Source organism: Danio aesculapii, chromosome 20 (assembly GCF_903798145.1).
Source record: "Danio aesculapii chromosome 20, fDanAes4.1, whole genome shotgun sequence".
NCBI classification, from domain to species: Eukaryota; Metazoa; Chordata; class Actinopteri; order Cypriniformes; family Danionidae; genus Danio; species Danio aesculapii.
The window spans coordinates 2,067,725-2,082,596 of record NC_079454.1 but is presented as its reverse complement, the minus strand read 5'-3'; the positions used below and the strand labels follow the sequence as shown (position 1 = coordinate 2,082,596).

At 40.3% G+C, this 14,872-nt stretch overlaps 1 protein-coding gene across 1 annotated transcript in view; it reads right to left on the bottom strand.

Moving 5' to 3' along the window:
* Positions 1-14,872, bottom strand: part of bub1 (BUB1 mitotic checkpoint serine/threonine kinase) — a 38,674-nt gene that overhangs the window by 17,281 nt on the left and 6,521 nt on the right. The window contains exons 3-14 of the mRNA XM_056445288.1: positions 14,553-14,694; positions 13,870-14,066; positions 12,333-12,379; positions 12,161-12,243; positions 10,512-10,552; positions 9,438-9,613; positions 6,763-6,893; positions 5,643-5,812; positions 5,330-5,358; positions 2,390-2,506; positions 1,957-2,058; positions 546-627 (exon numbers count right to left, since the gene is read on the bottom strand). Coding sequence (XP_056301263.1) covers positions 546-627; positions 1,957-2,058; positions 2,390-2,506; positions 5,330-5,358; positions 5,643-5,812; positions 6,763-6,893; positions 9,438-9,613; positions 10,512-10,552; positions 12,161-12,243; positions 12,333-12,379; positions 13,870-14,066; positions 14,553-14,694 — 1,317 coding nt within the window. The remainder of the gene's footprint in view (positions 1-545; positions 628-1,956; positions 2,059-2,389; positions 2,507-5,329; positions 5,359-5,642; positions 5,813-6,762; positions 6,894-9,437; positions 9,614-10,511; positions 10,553-12,160; positions 12,244-12,332; positions 12,380-13,869; positions 14,067-14,552; positions 14,695-14,872) is intronic.

Here is a 14,872-nt window from a genome sequence, read left to right as displayed (position 1 = left end):
CGCCACAGCCTACCTGAGTATTGTTGCTGACCATGTCCATCCCTTTATGACCACAGTGTCTCCATCTTCTGATGGCTACTTCCAGCAGGATAACGCACCATGTCATAAAGCATGAATCATCTCAGACTGGTTTCGTGAACATGACAATGAGTTCACTGTACTCAAATGTCCTCCACAGTCACCAGAACTCAATCCAATAGAGCACCTTTGGGATGTGGTGGAACGGGAGATTGGCATCATGTATGTGCAGCTGATAAATCTGCAGCAACTGTGTGATGCTATCATGTCAACATGGAGCAAAATCTCTGAGGAATATTTCCAGTAGCTTGTTGAATCTATGACACGAAGGATTAAGGCAGTTCTAAAGGGGGTCCAACCCGGTACAAGTAAGGTGTACCTAATAAAGTGCCTAGTGAGCGTATTACAATGCATTGATCAATAACATCCAATATTGGAAGAAAATAGACGTGTTTTTAAGCTGTTTCAATATTTTCCATCAGCCGTATGTAAGACAGATTGCAGGATGAATGAAGGCCTGGTCTCACCCTGCGCTCTGTGGCTGATCTCGGTCCTGGTAGATCTTGAATGGAGTTGCGCTGACAGCTTTCACACAGGAGGGGGCGCTACCTGAACAGCACAATAACATTACAGCCAGCAGAAGCGCATTTCTGAATAAACAACCAGCAGCTAAAGCAGAGCTGCATTACTTTGGTACTAGATGAGTACTTCTGTTGATTTATCGACCAATTAAAGTGAAGTGTCAGAAACCTCTATAAACACCACTGATGAAATATGTGTGTGTGTGTGTTTGTTTGTGTGCGTGTCATCTCTATGTTCGTGTGTTTCTGTCAGTGTGTTAATGTGCGCGTATATGCATGTATGCGAGGCTCTGTGTTTGTGTGGGTCTGGTTCTGTGTGTGTGCGTTTGTGTATGTTGGAGTCTGTGTGTGTGCATCTCTATGTTTGCGTGTGTATATGTGTGCATGCATGTATGTATGTGTATGCATTCATGTGTGTTCCCATGCATGCATGTGTGTGTGTATATGCAAGTGTGCGCGCATCTCAGTGTTTGTGTGGGTCTCTCTGTGTGCAGTTTGTGCATGCATGCGTGTATGTGGGTATGCATGTGTTTGCGTGTGTATGCATCTCTATGTTTGTGTGTGTGTGAGAATGCATGCATATATGTCTTTGTATGCATGCATATGTGTGCATGCATGCGCGTGAATGCATGTTGGAGTCTGTGTGTGTGCATCTCTGTTTGCGTGCGTCTATCTGTCTGTGTATGTGGGGGTGTATATGTACGTGTGCATTCATGTATTTGTCTGTGCACAAATGTCCGAGTGTGTATATGCATGTGTGTGTGTTTGTGTGGGTCTGTTTCTGTGTGTGGTGTGTATGTGCATGAATGTGTGTGCGCATGTATGTTGGTGTGTGTGTGCATCTCTATGTTTGTGTGCCTCTCTTTGTCAGTGTATGTGTGTATGCATGTGTGTGCATGCACGTATACGTCTGTGTGTCTGGTTTGTGTGGGTCTCTGTGTCTGGTGTGTGCATGCATGCATGTATGTGTGTGTGCATATGGGTATACATGTCTGTATGCTGGAATGTGTGCGCGCATCTCTGTTTGTGTATATGTGAATGCATGCATGTGTCTGTATGCATGTAAGAATATATGTGTGTGTGTGTGTGTGTGTGTGTGTGTGTGTGTGTGTGTGTGTGTATGTATGTATGTATGTATGTATGTATGTGTATATATATATATATATATATATATATATATATATATATATATATATATATATATATATATATATATATATATATATATATATATATATATATATATATATATATATATAAATAAATGCATGTGTGTGTTTGTGCATGTGTGTATGCATGCATATATGAGTGTGAGAGTGTGTATGCGTAGTTGTGCATTGGTGTGTGTGTGCCGTACTGATCCTGCAGCTCTTCTCGAAGCTGTCCTCAGGCTGAACACTGCTGTTAAACATGGACTCCTGGAGGAGCGTCGGCGCCTGAAACATGTCCATGATCACACCTACACAAGGACACACAGCAACACAAACGGAGCAGTTCCCTCATTAACATCACACACCAGCAACTCATTCAATTACAGCTGAAGACTCAGCGTTCCTACACCATCTCCAATGCACGATTTCACACCTTACCAGACTCAGATTTCCTTTTTACCATAATAACTTTCTGATAAACAGTTTTAAACCCAATTGCTATCCGGCATGTTACAGTCTGACCTGTGCTGACATTTTTTCTCCACAGAAATTAAAGGAACTGAATCATGTCTCCAATTACAAAGAGTGCAGTCTTACATGTGGTCTAGTGTGAAGTGTGATCTGTGAGTGTGTTCTTACCCAAAGCCTCGCGTGTGTTGACGGTGGGTGAAGGCAGAACCCGGGACGGTGTGGCCTGAACGAACCCCAGAGATGTGTTTGGAGTGACATGAGAGTGATTGAAGCCACCATACGATGCTGACAGTGAGAAAGAGAGAGTGATAAGAAGCAACTGAGTGGATGTAAGGGCTGGGTATCCTTAACAGGTTTTAAATACAGTACCCATACTTTGAATTCGATATCGTCAGTTCCAGATTTATAGTATGTCTTTTAGCGGTGTAAGAAGACGCTTACTCGACCAGACGGGACATGAGATTGGGTTCATCTTAAATCGATTTGTGTTTACGACCATTTTGACTTTAAGCATATCTAAATTGCTGTTTGATGGCATAGTTACTGTGTGTGCTGCAGTTGTAGCAGCCTTTGCTTTTGGACACGGCAACCTTTGAACTCCGGTGAAAAAAGCAGTTCCGCCCAAGCAAACGAATGACACGCAACACTGATTCAGCACTATTGCCGGGTGTGTGCAAAGCACTTGATTTGCGGTTCAAATCCAATCCGGTCTCCAACTTTCAAGTGCTGAATTCACCCTCATGCTCCATAATAACATCACAACTCTCGACACAACTTTAAGTGATTTAGTCTGGTAAGATCTTATCATGCCCTTCATGTCTTCACAATATTGTCTTTTTTCAGTTGAGCTGGGGTTTTGACTGCTGAAGAGAGCCCTCTGATTGGTTATTCAGCAGTGAATCAGAGTGCGAGAACAAAAACTGAAGTGACCTAATGAGTAAACAACTTTTAATTTTGTCAGCCAGCCCAAATGCTTCTGGTAAACTGTGGCGCCATTGCAAAAAAAAAAAAAACTTCATGTTTAAGGTCTAATTTCTTTAAAAATAGTGATCTACACTGCCTGAGTGAGATACGATATAAAGTGGGTATCAGACTATATAAGCACTGCATTAAAGTCTATTGTCTTATGTCATGTCTTTAAAATATGACAATTTAATTTAACAGTTTTTCAATGGAGTTTCTGTGCTGGCCTGCTGCTCCTGACAATGCTTGTGTTTACACAGTCTTTCATCTCATTTCACAACTAAATAATTGCTTAAGTCTATTTAACTGATTGTATCTTAATTACATCAAACATCAATGCTCTAAAAGGAACCGTATGAAATTGAAAACAGTCACATTAACCTTTACTGAAAGTTTACCATTGGCTGAAAAGCACAAGCTGTGCATTTGGTTCATTCAAGTCAAGAATGAAAACAAAGAAGCCGGCTGCAATTTTGCTAAATTTATTTACAAACGATATGAATTATTAGATTATTTTCAGGAGCAAATCCCTCCATGGTGAGCGAAAATTACTGTAATAATGGTACTGAATGCTGCTTTGTTTACGCTTTATCTGTGCCCATTTGAACTTCTGGTTTCCACACTCTGAACGAGAAGACAGACACTGCCCCCTGCTGGTGCATAAATATGCATCCTCATGCAGGTGCAGACCGTGTTTAGTGTGTTGACGCGGAGCTTTTTGATCCAGACAAAGCCAGATATGGCTGACAACACGGCTGGCTTTTGTCTGTGCTCATTTCGGCGTCAACTTGGTGTGTCCCTAGGCTGAAACTAACGAAATTCATCCATTTAAGGTATTAAAATTTGGTACCAGATGGCAAGACATTGGCAGTTTCTCAATTCCAAGAATGCAGAGAATGGAGACCAGTCTTGCCAAGTTACCTCGGAAGAACGAACTCAGGAGACCACGAGAAAAAGAGAACGCATCCTGTGAGAAATAAGATCCGAGTTCTTCCTGAGTTCTTCCTGATGGTTACATGACCTTCACGCATTTTATTTGAAAAATGTTTAAACATTACAGCATTCATACAACAATTTATTGTTTTCTTTTTTTCACAATATATTTTGCATAAACGCCTTACAAATATTCTTGTACAATACAAATGCCTCCATTAGGATTTTCATGGTAATGTTTACTTTCAATCTCTGAACTTAATTATCTATAAATTCTAATATAAATATCTATAAAATTTTAAATCTACATAAAATGCTGCACCTCTCCTTTATTCAGCCACAATGACTTCTGGGACTTCTAGAGTGATTTTTGCGCTCAAGTCTGCATCGGTGCATCCTCAATAACAAGAACACATACAGAAACTCTCACGCGTCCGCCATTCTTGCGGTCTTGAGTTTTGGAACTGAACTTTGGTTACACGAGAACGCAAGGACGCAAGATCGCATACTGAGAAACAGCCATCGTTTAATACTCAATAGTTGAGGCAATTCGATGGGTACCCAATAAAAGTATTGAACCCGATTGCCATTGCAATATTTTGTTTTTCTGCAATATACATTTGCGACTATATAATAATAACAATATAATTTTACAAAAGATTTCCTAAATAATTCTACTTGGAAAGAATTCATACATCTGCATAAAACAAACAAATTGCAAGCATAGATTAACACAATAGAAGAAAAGATTAACAAATTAATTGTTTTGTGTTTTATGGTATTCTGTGGAGCCTAACAGTATTGAAAAACAGTTAGTCAATATGAATTAAATGTGCAATAACACTGTATTGTCTTTATTGTATGAATAATTAAATACAATGAATCTTTGTTAAATCAATAAACATTAGAATTTCTTGGATTAAATTGGCTTGATATCTTAGTAGCAGGCCGTAAAACATCCAAATGAAAATCTTTCCCTCTATTAGGGTTAAACCTGATGTGATGCCTTCTAAAATCATGTTCTGAAATGTGATTATTGGTTAATTAAACCACAACTCAACATTGCAAATCCTGCGATGTGACTATTAGAGTCACACAGTGCAATATCAATGCTGAAATGATATATTGTACAGCCCTAGAACTGAATACCCAGCCCTTGTGGCCGTTCAGCTTCTTTACAGGTCTGTGTAGCATAAGGAGACTCATACTCACTGTCTGCTTCAGGCTGGACACACACATCCCTGTGGACAGAGAACAGAATTACAGCATCAGATCACCACTGTTAACACCACAACACACTGCTGTTTGATCACAGCTTCTGGATTCATGCGTTTCACAGTGTGGTAAACTGAAGGACCCTGCTGAGTAAACACTAAATTATGTCAAAATGTCTGATCTACTGATACCTATTTGTGCCAACTTTTGTCAGATTGTTCATATTGTGAAACAATATATTGTAAACATTTGTGCTAATGCTTGGCAATCAGTAGGTAAACACAAATGTTGTTAAGTGTTTGACACTCACTCTTGTCTGCTTTGAGGAACGCTACTCTGGATCTCTGAAGGCCCGTCTGGCAGCTCCAGGACACTCTCTTGCTCAGGGCTGGAGTCAAGTGCTGCAGTAAGGAACGGCTCCGCAGGGGAACAGCTCGTGACAGGGGGGTCAACCTGTTGAAATGCTGAGCCCTGCTGCTCCTGTATAGCATTACAAACACAAATCACATTTCATCAGCAAGAAAAACAATCTGCTGAAGCATCAAAACATAAAAATAAAAACATCTACACACACACACATAGATACATGCATGCATACTTACATACACACATATATACATACATATTTATATATATATACACACACACACACACACACAAGGCTTGACATTAACAGCTGCCAACCCGCTAAATGCAGGTAGATTTCACCTGTGGTGGGTTAGACACTCCCACTCCTCATTTTGGCTGGTTGAAAATAATTTTTTAATTGCCTGGGGCTCGTCATTAAAGATTGGAATTTTAATTTATGATCGTTTGTCAATATGCATGCAAATGTGATCCTTGAATCGAAAAGCAGCACGACTGATAACCATTCGGGCGAGCAAAAGATAGCAGGTGAATACTGAATGAGAGAATGATCAGGCGCACGGTACAATCAGACACAAGCAATCCTTGCTCACTGACGAGGGCTTCAGCGTCACATGCACAGCTGATGTGATGCGCGCAAGTGCATAAAAGCACTTGTGTTGTCCGCGACATGCACTCCGGTGTGTGTGTGTGTGTGTGTGTATATGTTTGTGTGTGTGTAAATATATATATATTTATATATATATATATATATATATATATATATATATACACACACACACACATTTACATATATATAAACACATACATATACATACATACATATATATATATATACACACACAATTTTATTTTGCACAATGTAAATACTTTATGCCATCCTCATATACAACACGTTTAGTTTTTTAAACTCCTGCTTTATTCTTAATTTACTGAGTGCAGAATAATTTCGTTATGCAAATCTCTATCATTTAGAAGTAAGATTTTGTGGATGCTTGACTTGAGATCAAAGTCCTTTTACTAGTTACTATTAATCACGGCAGGTGTATTCGCATGAGACGTACCATAACAGCGGGCATCACGGGGTCTGTCTGCTCTGCTGGCTTTAGACTCATGTTCCTCTCCAGATCATCCAGCAGCTGCTTAAGCTTCCTCACCTCCTCTTCCTCTTCCCACAGCCGCTGCTGCTCCTCCGCTGCTCAGACAACAGCAATTATAAGAGTCGCTCAGCCTCAGTCCACCTGGATTATTCACTGTACTACACTCAGAGTAAGACACCAAACAATACTAGGTTTCCTCAGACCTCTTACAAAGTGCAACAAACAACACACTCTTAACCGCAGTGTAAAACTGAGCACATGTAGTGTAGAGTTGTGATAAAAACTGTTCAAGAATTCTGCAACTTTAAAAACGCATCGATATTCCCCCATGAATTGATTTTGAGTTAGTTTTTAACAGCAGGTGGCGCTGTATGCTTTACAAATGTTAATTTTCAGCCAATCCCTACACAAACCTCTTGAAATAATCCTTGATAAAGTTAGGAATGGTGGTTTATAAAGTGGATTACAAGAGTGTAGATGGTGAGCTGTTTACATTAATCTCATGACAAAAGCAACAAAAAGAAAAATCAGCTGAAAACATTAATGCTAATGTCAGGAAGAGCACTTGAGGATATGGTTAAAAATTTGCCTAAAGTCTTATCTACTGTTAAACACTAGCCTAGAGCGCCTTCTGCTGTTAAACACTAGCCTAAAGCTCTGTCTGCTGTTAAAAACTAGCCTAGAGCACCATCTGCAGTTAAAAACTAGCCTAGAGCACTGTCTACTGTTAAACACTAGCCTAGAGCTCTGTCTGCTGTTAAAAACTAGCCTAGAGCGCCTTCTGCTGTTAAACACTAGCCTAGAGCTCTGTCTGCTGTTAAAAACTAGCCTAGAGCGCCATCTGTTGTTTAAAAACTAGCCTAGAGCGCCATCTGTTGTTTAAAAACTAGCCTAGAGCGCCTTCTGCAGTTAAACACTAACCTAGAGCACCATCTGTTGTTTAAAAACTTGCCTAGAGCGCCTTCTGCTGTTAAACACTAGCCTAGAGCACCGTCTGCTGTTAAAAACAAGCCTAGAGCGCCTTCTGTTGTTAAAAACAAGCCTAGAGCGCCTTCTGTTGTTAAACACTAGCCTAGAGCTCTGTCTGCTATTAAAAACTAGCCTAGATCGCCTTCTGTTGATAAACACTAGCCTAGAGCTCTGTCTGCTATCAAAAACTAGCCTAGAGCACCATCTGCAGTTAAACACTGGCCTAGAGCGCCTTCTGCTGTTAAACACTAGCCTAGAGCTCTGTCTGCTGTTAAAAACTAGCCTAGAGCGCCCTCTGCTGTTAAACACTAGCCTAGAGGACATGTCCCAGTGTCAAAAAAAAACTAGCAAAGAACGCTGTCTGTTAAAAACTAGCCTAAAACATTGTTTTTTTTTTAATATTTATTGTTTTAGAGGGTTTCAACTTTATTAGATAGGACAGTAGCGAGTATTGACAGGAAAGCATGGGGAGCAGAGAGAAGGAAAGGATCGGCAAAGTACTGCGAGGCGGGAATCGAACTTGGGTCACCGCGAGCACTGGAGTCCATGTGTCGACGCACTAACCACTACACCACTGGCGCCGACCTAAAACCATGTTAAAATCTAGCTCAGAGCGTCTTCTGGTGTTAAACACTAGCCTAGAGCGCAGTCTGCTGTTAAAACTACCCTACAGAACATGTCCTAGTTGTAAAAAATAAACCTAGAACACAGTTTGCATTTAAACACTAGCCTAAAGCAACGTCTGCTGTTAACAACTAGCCTACAGCGTCCTCTGCTGTTAAACACTAGTATAGAGGCAAAAGTGGCAAAAAACTAGCCTAGAGCGCCATCTGCTGCTAATAACCAGCCAAGAGCGTGGTCTGCTGTTAAAACTAGCCTTGAGCTCCATCTGCTGTTAACAACTAGCCTAAAATAGTTAAAATCTAGCTTAGAGCATCTTCTGGTGTTAAACACTAGTCTAGAGTGCAGTCTGCTGTTAAAACTACCCTACAGAACATGTCCTAGTTGTAAAAAATAAACCTAGAACACAGTTTGCATTTAAACACTAGCCTAAAGCAACGTCTGCTGTTAACAACTAGCCTACAGCGTCCTCTGCTGTTAAACACTAGTATAGAGGCAAAAGTGGCAAAAAACTAGCCTAGAGCGCCATCTGCTGCTAATAACCAGCCAAGAGCGTGGTCTGCTGTTAAAACTAGCCTTGAGCTCCATCTGCTGTTAACAACTAGCCTAAAATAGTTAAAATCTAGCTTAGAGCATCTTCTGGTGTTAAACACTAGTCTAGAGTGCAGTCTGCTGTTTACGTCTAGGTTAGAGACTCGTCTGATGTTAAAATTAGCCTAGAGCGCCATCTGCTGCTAACAACCAGCCAAGAGCGTGGTCTGCTGTTAAAACTAACATTGAGCTCCATCTGCTGTTAACAACTAGCCTAAAATAGTTAAAATCTAGCTTAGAGCATCTTCTGGTGTTAAACACTAGCCTAGAATGCAGTCTACGGTTTACCTCTAGGTTAAAGACTTGTCAGATGTTAAAATTAGCCTAGAGCACGTATTCAAGATTGACTCAAAATCGATTAAAGACTGAATATCGATGGATTTTGAAAATCTCAGAATCGCTTTCTTGAATATTGTTTTTTGCCACAGCTTTAGTCTAGAGCAGACGCTTCATCTCACCCAGTCGGCGCTGTTCTTCTTGCTGTTTGCATTTATCAAAGTATCGTCTGGCTCGGAGCTCTTCAAATGACAGCTCTGATCCCTCACACTGCAGCTCTTTCACGCAGTACATCGACACCGTCTCAGGGGCGGTATAGCCAGCTGGCCGCACAGGGTTATTCTCAGACCGGGAGATGCTGAGGATGGAAAGCAAATACACAACATTATAATCATCACCACAATCATCATAATAAACCATCAGATTAAAATAGGGTTGTCAAAAGTTTGGTATTGAGATTTTAAAAACATCCATTACCCGCTTGCATCTGAGTGCTGTTGAGTGCGTTCTTAAAGCAGCTGATTGGCCACTGTGTTCAACAGAAATGACTGCGATTGGCTGTGAAGGTCATCGGTTTACAGATACATGGACACTAGAGCATTTCACAGCTACCTACAATGCCAATCAGCATTGTTTACAGGTTATACAGGGGAATCAGAGAGTGAAATTCAACCCCTTTTCAGACTCTTTCCATACATTTTAAGAGCTCATCACCACATTACGTTTCAACCAGTAACACTGGCCACATTTTACCTAGCAGTACATTTACTAAATACTGATTGTAAGACACTAATGCTAAACTAAACCTTCATATACTGAATAAATGTGCTAATCAAGCAGGGGGCGCCTATAGAAGAGCAGGAATAACAGTGTTTGCCTTGGTTACTGCAAGTCATTTCACTGGGCAGCCATCTTTATAACACCTCTCGGGGAGTATGTTCAGGCGTTCTGTCTGAATGGGGAAACATCAAATTCTACAAAACTGCTTGCCTTGTAAAATAGCATACTTTTTAATATGATACCTTTTAAGGGCCTTAAACATATCCAAATTGAATTTTTCAGCTTTTAATACTTCAGACAGCGTGGACACACTTGTTTAATAACGCGCTCAAATGTTAGCGGGAAATGATCATTTTTTAAATTTCAGTAGCGATTGTTACCCAAGTCGATAGTTTTGACAACCCTAGTGTGTATGTAGTCAGTGCAGGGGTTTGAGTTTCACTAGTAAACATGAAGTTATTGTCTTAAACACTCACACGGAGACCATTCTTGGAGCAGGACATGCCGCTTCTGGTTCCTGCAACACAACAACAGCTGAGTTTACAACATCATGGAAACATGGTCACTATTTTCCCCTCACTCTCCTGACGTTTGGCTGAAGATTAATTCTCTAAGTAGTAATTGAGATTATGTGAATTGTATGTTTTGATGATTGATCGTCTGCTTTGAGGCCTATAAAGAAAAATAGTATACCTCTAAAGCCTGGTTTAAACTCGACGCGTCCACTTGTTCGCTTGAGTGTGCGCGGCGAATGTGATGTCATTGCTGTGTTTGCGGAGGTTCGCTTTGGGTGCACGCGACATGATTTCGGCTGGCGGAGCTCATGTTTTTTTCGAGACTCGAGTGAACAGTTCGCGTGGCGCCGCGTTTGAGTTGAGTTGAATATGAAACACTTTGAAGAGATTTTGTCTGAAACAGTACGCCTGTACAGACACCTTTATTATCCGTAATCATTGAGATAACCAGATGATCAATAATTCTTGGCTAGAAACTGCAAAAGCCGTGGGAAAGGAGGAAAGTTTTTGTGAAAAGGTTTGGAAAAACATGAGGGATATGTTAGTTAAAGCCAAAAGAGGCCATGGCGAAAGTGGAGACCCGGTACACGATTACAGAAATATGTTTTTCCACTATTCACAGGTTTTACACTGATGTATACGTTACAATTTAATAGTTACAAAACTATAATTAAGGAACAAACTATTTCTTTGATTACTGGAAAGGAATATCTAAAGCGTTTAGGCTGAACAGAGTGTTTTGAAATGAGACGATCTCACCTACAGAGGACAGATCTCTTCACCAGACAACTGTAACAGCTGCTGTTAATAAGCGGTAATACAATTTGTAATGACTTTTTTTCTTCCAACGTGATTTCAAAACTTATTTTAAGCGATCTGAAGGCAAAGCAAGGTAGATAAAAGCTGGAAATATATTTCCTCTGATCCACATGTACACATAAACATGTAAACTGTCTATAAAATCCCTCTTTCATAAGGCATGTCATACTCTTTTTGTTTTTTAATATGCGATTAGATATCCAAGTAAAATAAACTTAATTCACACATTTAATCCGGAGTTTTCTTTTAAAAGCGTCCTGCCGTTCTCAGCGTGTAATGAATCACGGGACATTTGAGGCTGCAAAGGATCCACCAGTTGTGTCCTTCATTAACTGGGAAACGAAGGACGCATTTGGAGGCTGCGTTTGAAGGATCCTTAAAATTGAGACAGCCTTCGTCGCGTCTCAATGACGCAGCGCACTTCAAACGCATCCTTCGGAGGATGCAGCCTCTGAAATGAGACACAGCTACAGTATATTTAAAAAGTGAAAGTAAAAAGCAGGCATGTCTGAAACAGTGGCCATGCATTTGTTTGTCTCCCCCTTTCGTCTGTTAAAGGAACTGTTTCAACACTAATCAAACGAAGCTCCAAGAACACATTTGTGTGCCAAAAAAACTTGTTAAAGACTTGCTTTCCATGTCATGTGCAGACTCTGAAGGCATCAGAGCATCTTAAGACACTTGCTGACTAAATGGAGGATGAGGGAGCTCTCTGATTACATCTAAAACATCATGTTCAGAGGACAAAGGAAGGCCTCAGGGGATTGTTGCAGTAGAGAGAACGACTGTACCTTGCACTGCGGCTGAACGACGTCTCTGGGTCTGGTGTTCTGGTTGACCATCCTGGAGTTTTGAAGAGGATGGCGAACGTGGTCTGAGTCAATGAAGAGACAGAAACAGCATTACAAATCACCGTCCTCATCAGGATAACAGGAGATTGGGCTCAAACACACATTACTCTACCTGACGGTGCTGCCTGAGGGCTCGCAGACGTCCTTTCCTGGAAGCACCTGCAAAAACACCAGAATTGAAGAAGATCTTGAGGGTCTGAGTGAGCAAAATCTGGATTATAGTCCACATTTTATTCTATTGGTAAATCACCCACTCGAAAGCACAGACAAAACAGGTTTCTTGTTTTAAAATACGACTGGTCCATTCACATGTTAAATTCTGAATGCATGCTATTTTTGGCCAAGTTATTACTGTTGCACTTTTTATTATATTAAACGGCACCTATAATGAAAATCAACTATTGTGAGCGGTTTGGACAGAACTGTGTATAGGTTTAATGTGTCCACAGTCCCTTTGGAGTGAGAGAAACACAATAAGTCTCTTTTTTTTAATTTCCTGATGTTAGGATCCAAATCCCTCCCATTCTGAGGCCCACCGCAAAGTGATGCAAGAGTGCGGTTTCCCCACCCACTGATTTGATTGACAGACAAATATTAACATCAACAAGACAGGACGTGTGCAAAGCAACAGGGATTAAAAGATCTGTTCAGCTCTTTGTGTTCAGCAGCACCTCGAGAATGTTTTACACGCTTAAAACGTTTCTAAAACAGTGCATGTTTATAATGAATTACAGTGATTTTATCGTCTTTATCACCACAGCCGATTGTCAGTACAATTATAAAAGATTTGTGGATGTTAAATCAGTTTTTTTTTTATATTAACACAAAGGATATCCATACAGCAGTGGAAATTAACGTGTATCCTGTCTAGGCATGGGATGATAACCGTTTTCAAGGTATACCGCGGTTTGGAAAAGTCAAGGTTTTAAAACCGCCAAAATTTTCTGCAATACTATTCCTTAGGTATGTGTAAGATTTTTTATTTGCATTTATTTATTTATTTATTTATTTTAGGACTACAGTATCTTCAGCGGAAAAATATCCAAAGATGCTATTATAAATTATAATCTGATAAAAAAAAATTAAATCAGTGTTTTTGAAACTAATGAATACAGCAGAAGTCAGTGATTCATTTGAGTTATTCAGCCTGACATGTTTACTGCTTCAAAATATTACAAATCTTTCAAAAAATAAAATGTATTGTTTTCAAAGGGGAAAAAAGTTTACAAGAATATATTTTAGAGCAGTAATCACAATATTGTGATACCGTGAAATTTTTATCCAAGGTCATCATACCGTCAAAATCTAATACCGGCCCATGCCTAATCCTGTCACATTTTCCATGGAAAACAGTGCAGAGTTAAATAGATGTATGTGTGTGTGTGTGTGTGTGTGTGTGTGTTTAAATTAACTCCACAACAAATACATCAAATAACCGTCGGGAAAGTTCTTACTGTAGTAAAGGTGACCCGTACCGTACCACTCAGTGGATAAGGGTCATTAGAGCAGTAAATCACAACACTGTGAAACAGTGATATTTTATCCAAGGTTATTATACCGTCAGAATCTTATACCAGCACATGCCTAGGTGGGAGATGGGTGTGAAATACGGGATATTCCTGAGAGAAGCGCGAGTATTGAAGTCTCACTTGTACTGCTGCTGCACAGTGTCCTGCGGCTGAGCCTTGTTCATCAGCGCTTTGTTATACACCATCTCAGCCTGCACCAGCTGCCCTTTCTTCTCGCACTGCTGAGCCCAGTCAATGTAGAGCGCCGCTGTCTGCGTCCCCACACCTCGGCCGTGCAGATAACTGTACACTTCCATCGGATCGCTGTATAAGTTTGCCTGGAAAGAAGGAATGAGGCGTGTTTATCTGGAAGTCATCATCTTTCTAGTGTTGGGAAAGTTACTAAAGTAATGGAATATTAAATGAGGATGGGGAGAAAGCTGGGGAAAAGGGTCTGTGGAGAGTTATTACAACCTAACAGACTCCTCCTGCTCACCATTTCTGCTTGTCGTCTAAACTGACAGCTGGAGGGGTGTGGTTAAGGATGTTAGCCCCGCCCAATACCTCAAACAATTTTTCTCATTCAATATTTTGTTTTTTCTAAGAAATGCGTCACAATACAGAAAGAGGAAAAAAAAAAAAACAGTCGCAGCTTCCGGTTCATGTGGACTTTAAGCAAGCATATTATGAGTAATTAAGTAATAAGTAATTATATAACACTAAATATTAAAAGTAATCCACTACCTTACTCTTTCAGTGAAGTAATTTGATTTTGTAACTAACTGCACCCAGCACACAGACTGAATTAATGAGATTGCACCTACACAGGTGATGCAGTGAGTGACGTATCGCACGTCATTGTGGTAGCGCTCGTCTTGAAGAAAGGACTGAACTAGTCTCTCCAGCACCACAGAAAGACCTTTCTTCTCCTCCGCTGACATCCTGCTCTCCAGAAACTGTACAAACCTGTCGATGGACAAAAAAAAGTCTGTTTAATCAGGAGTGAAGTTCAATAGCTTTTAAGACTCTTTCCATACATTTTAAGACCTCATCGCCACTTTAGGTTTCAACTGGTAACATTAGCCACAACCTGCAGTATATTTACTAAATGTGAAAGAAACTAATGCGAAACTAAAACATTACT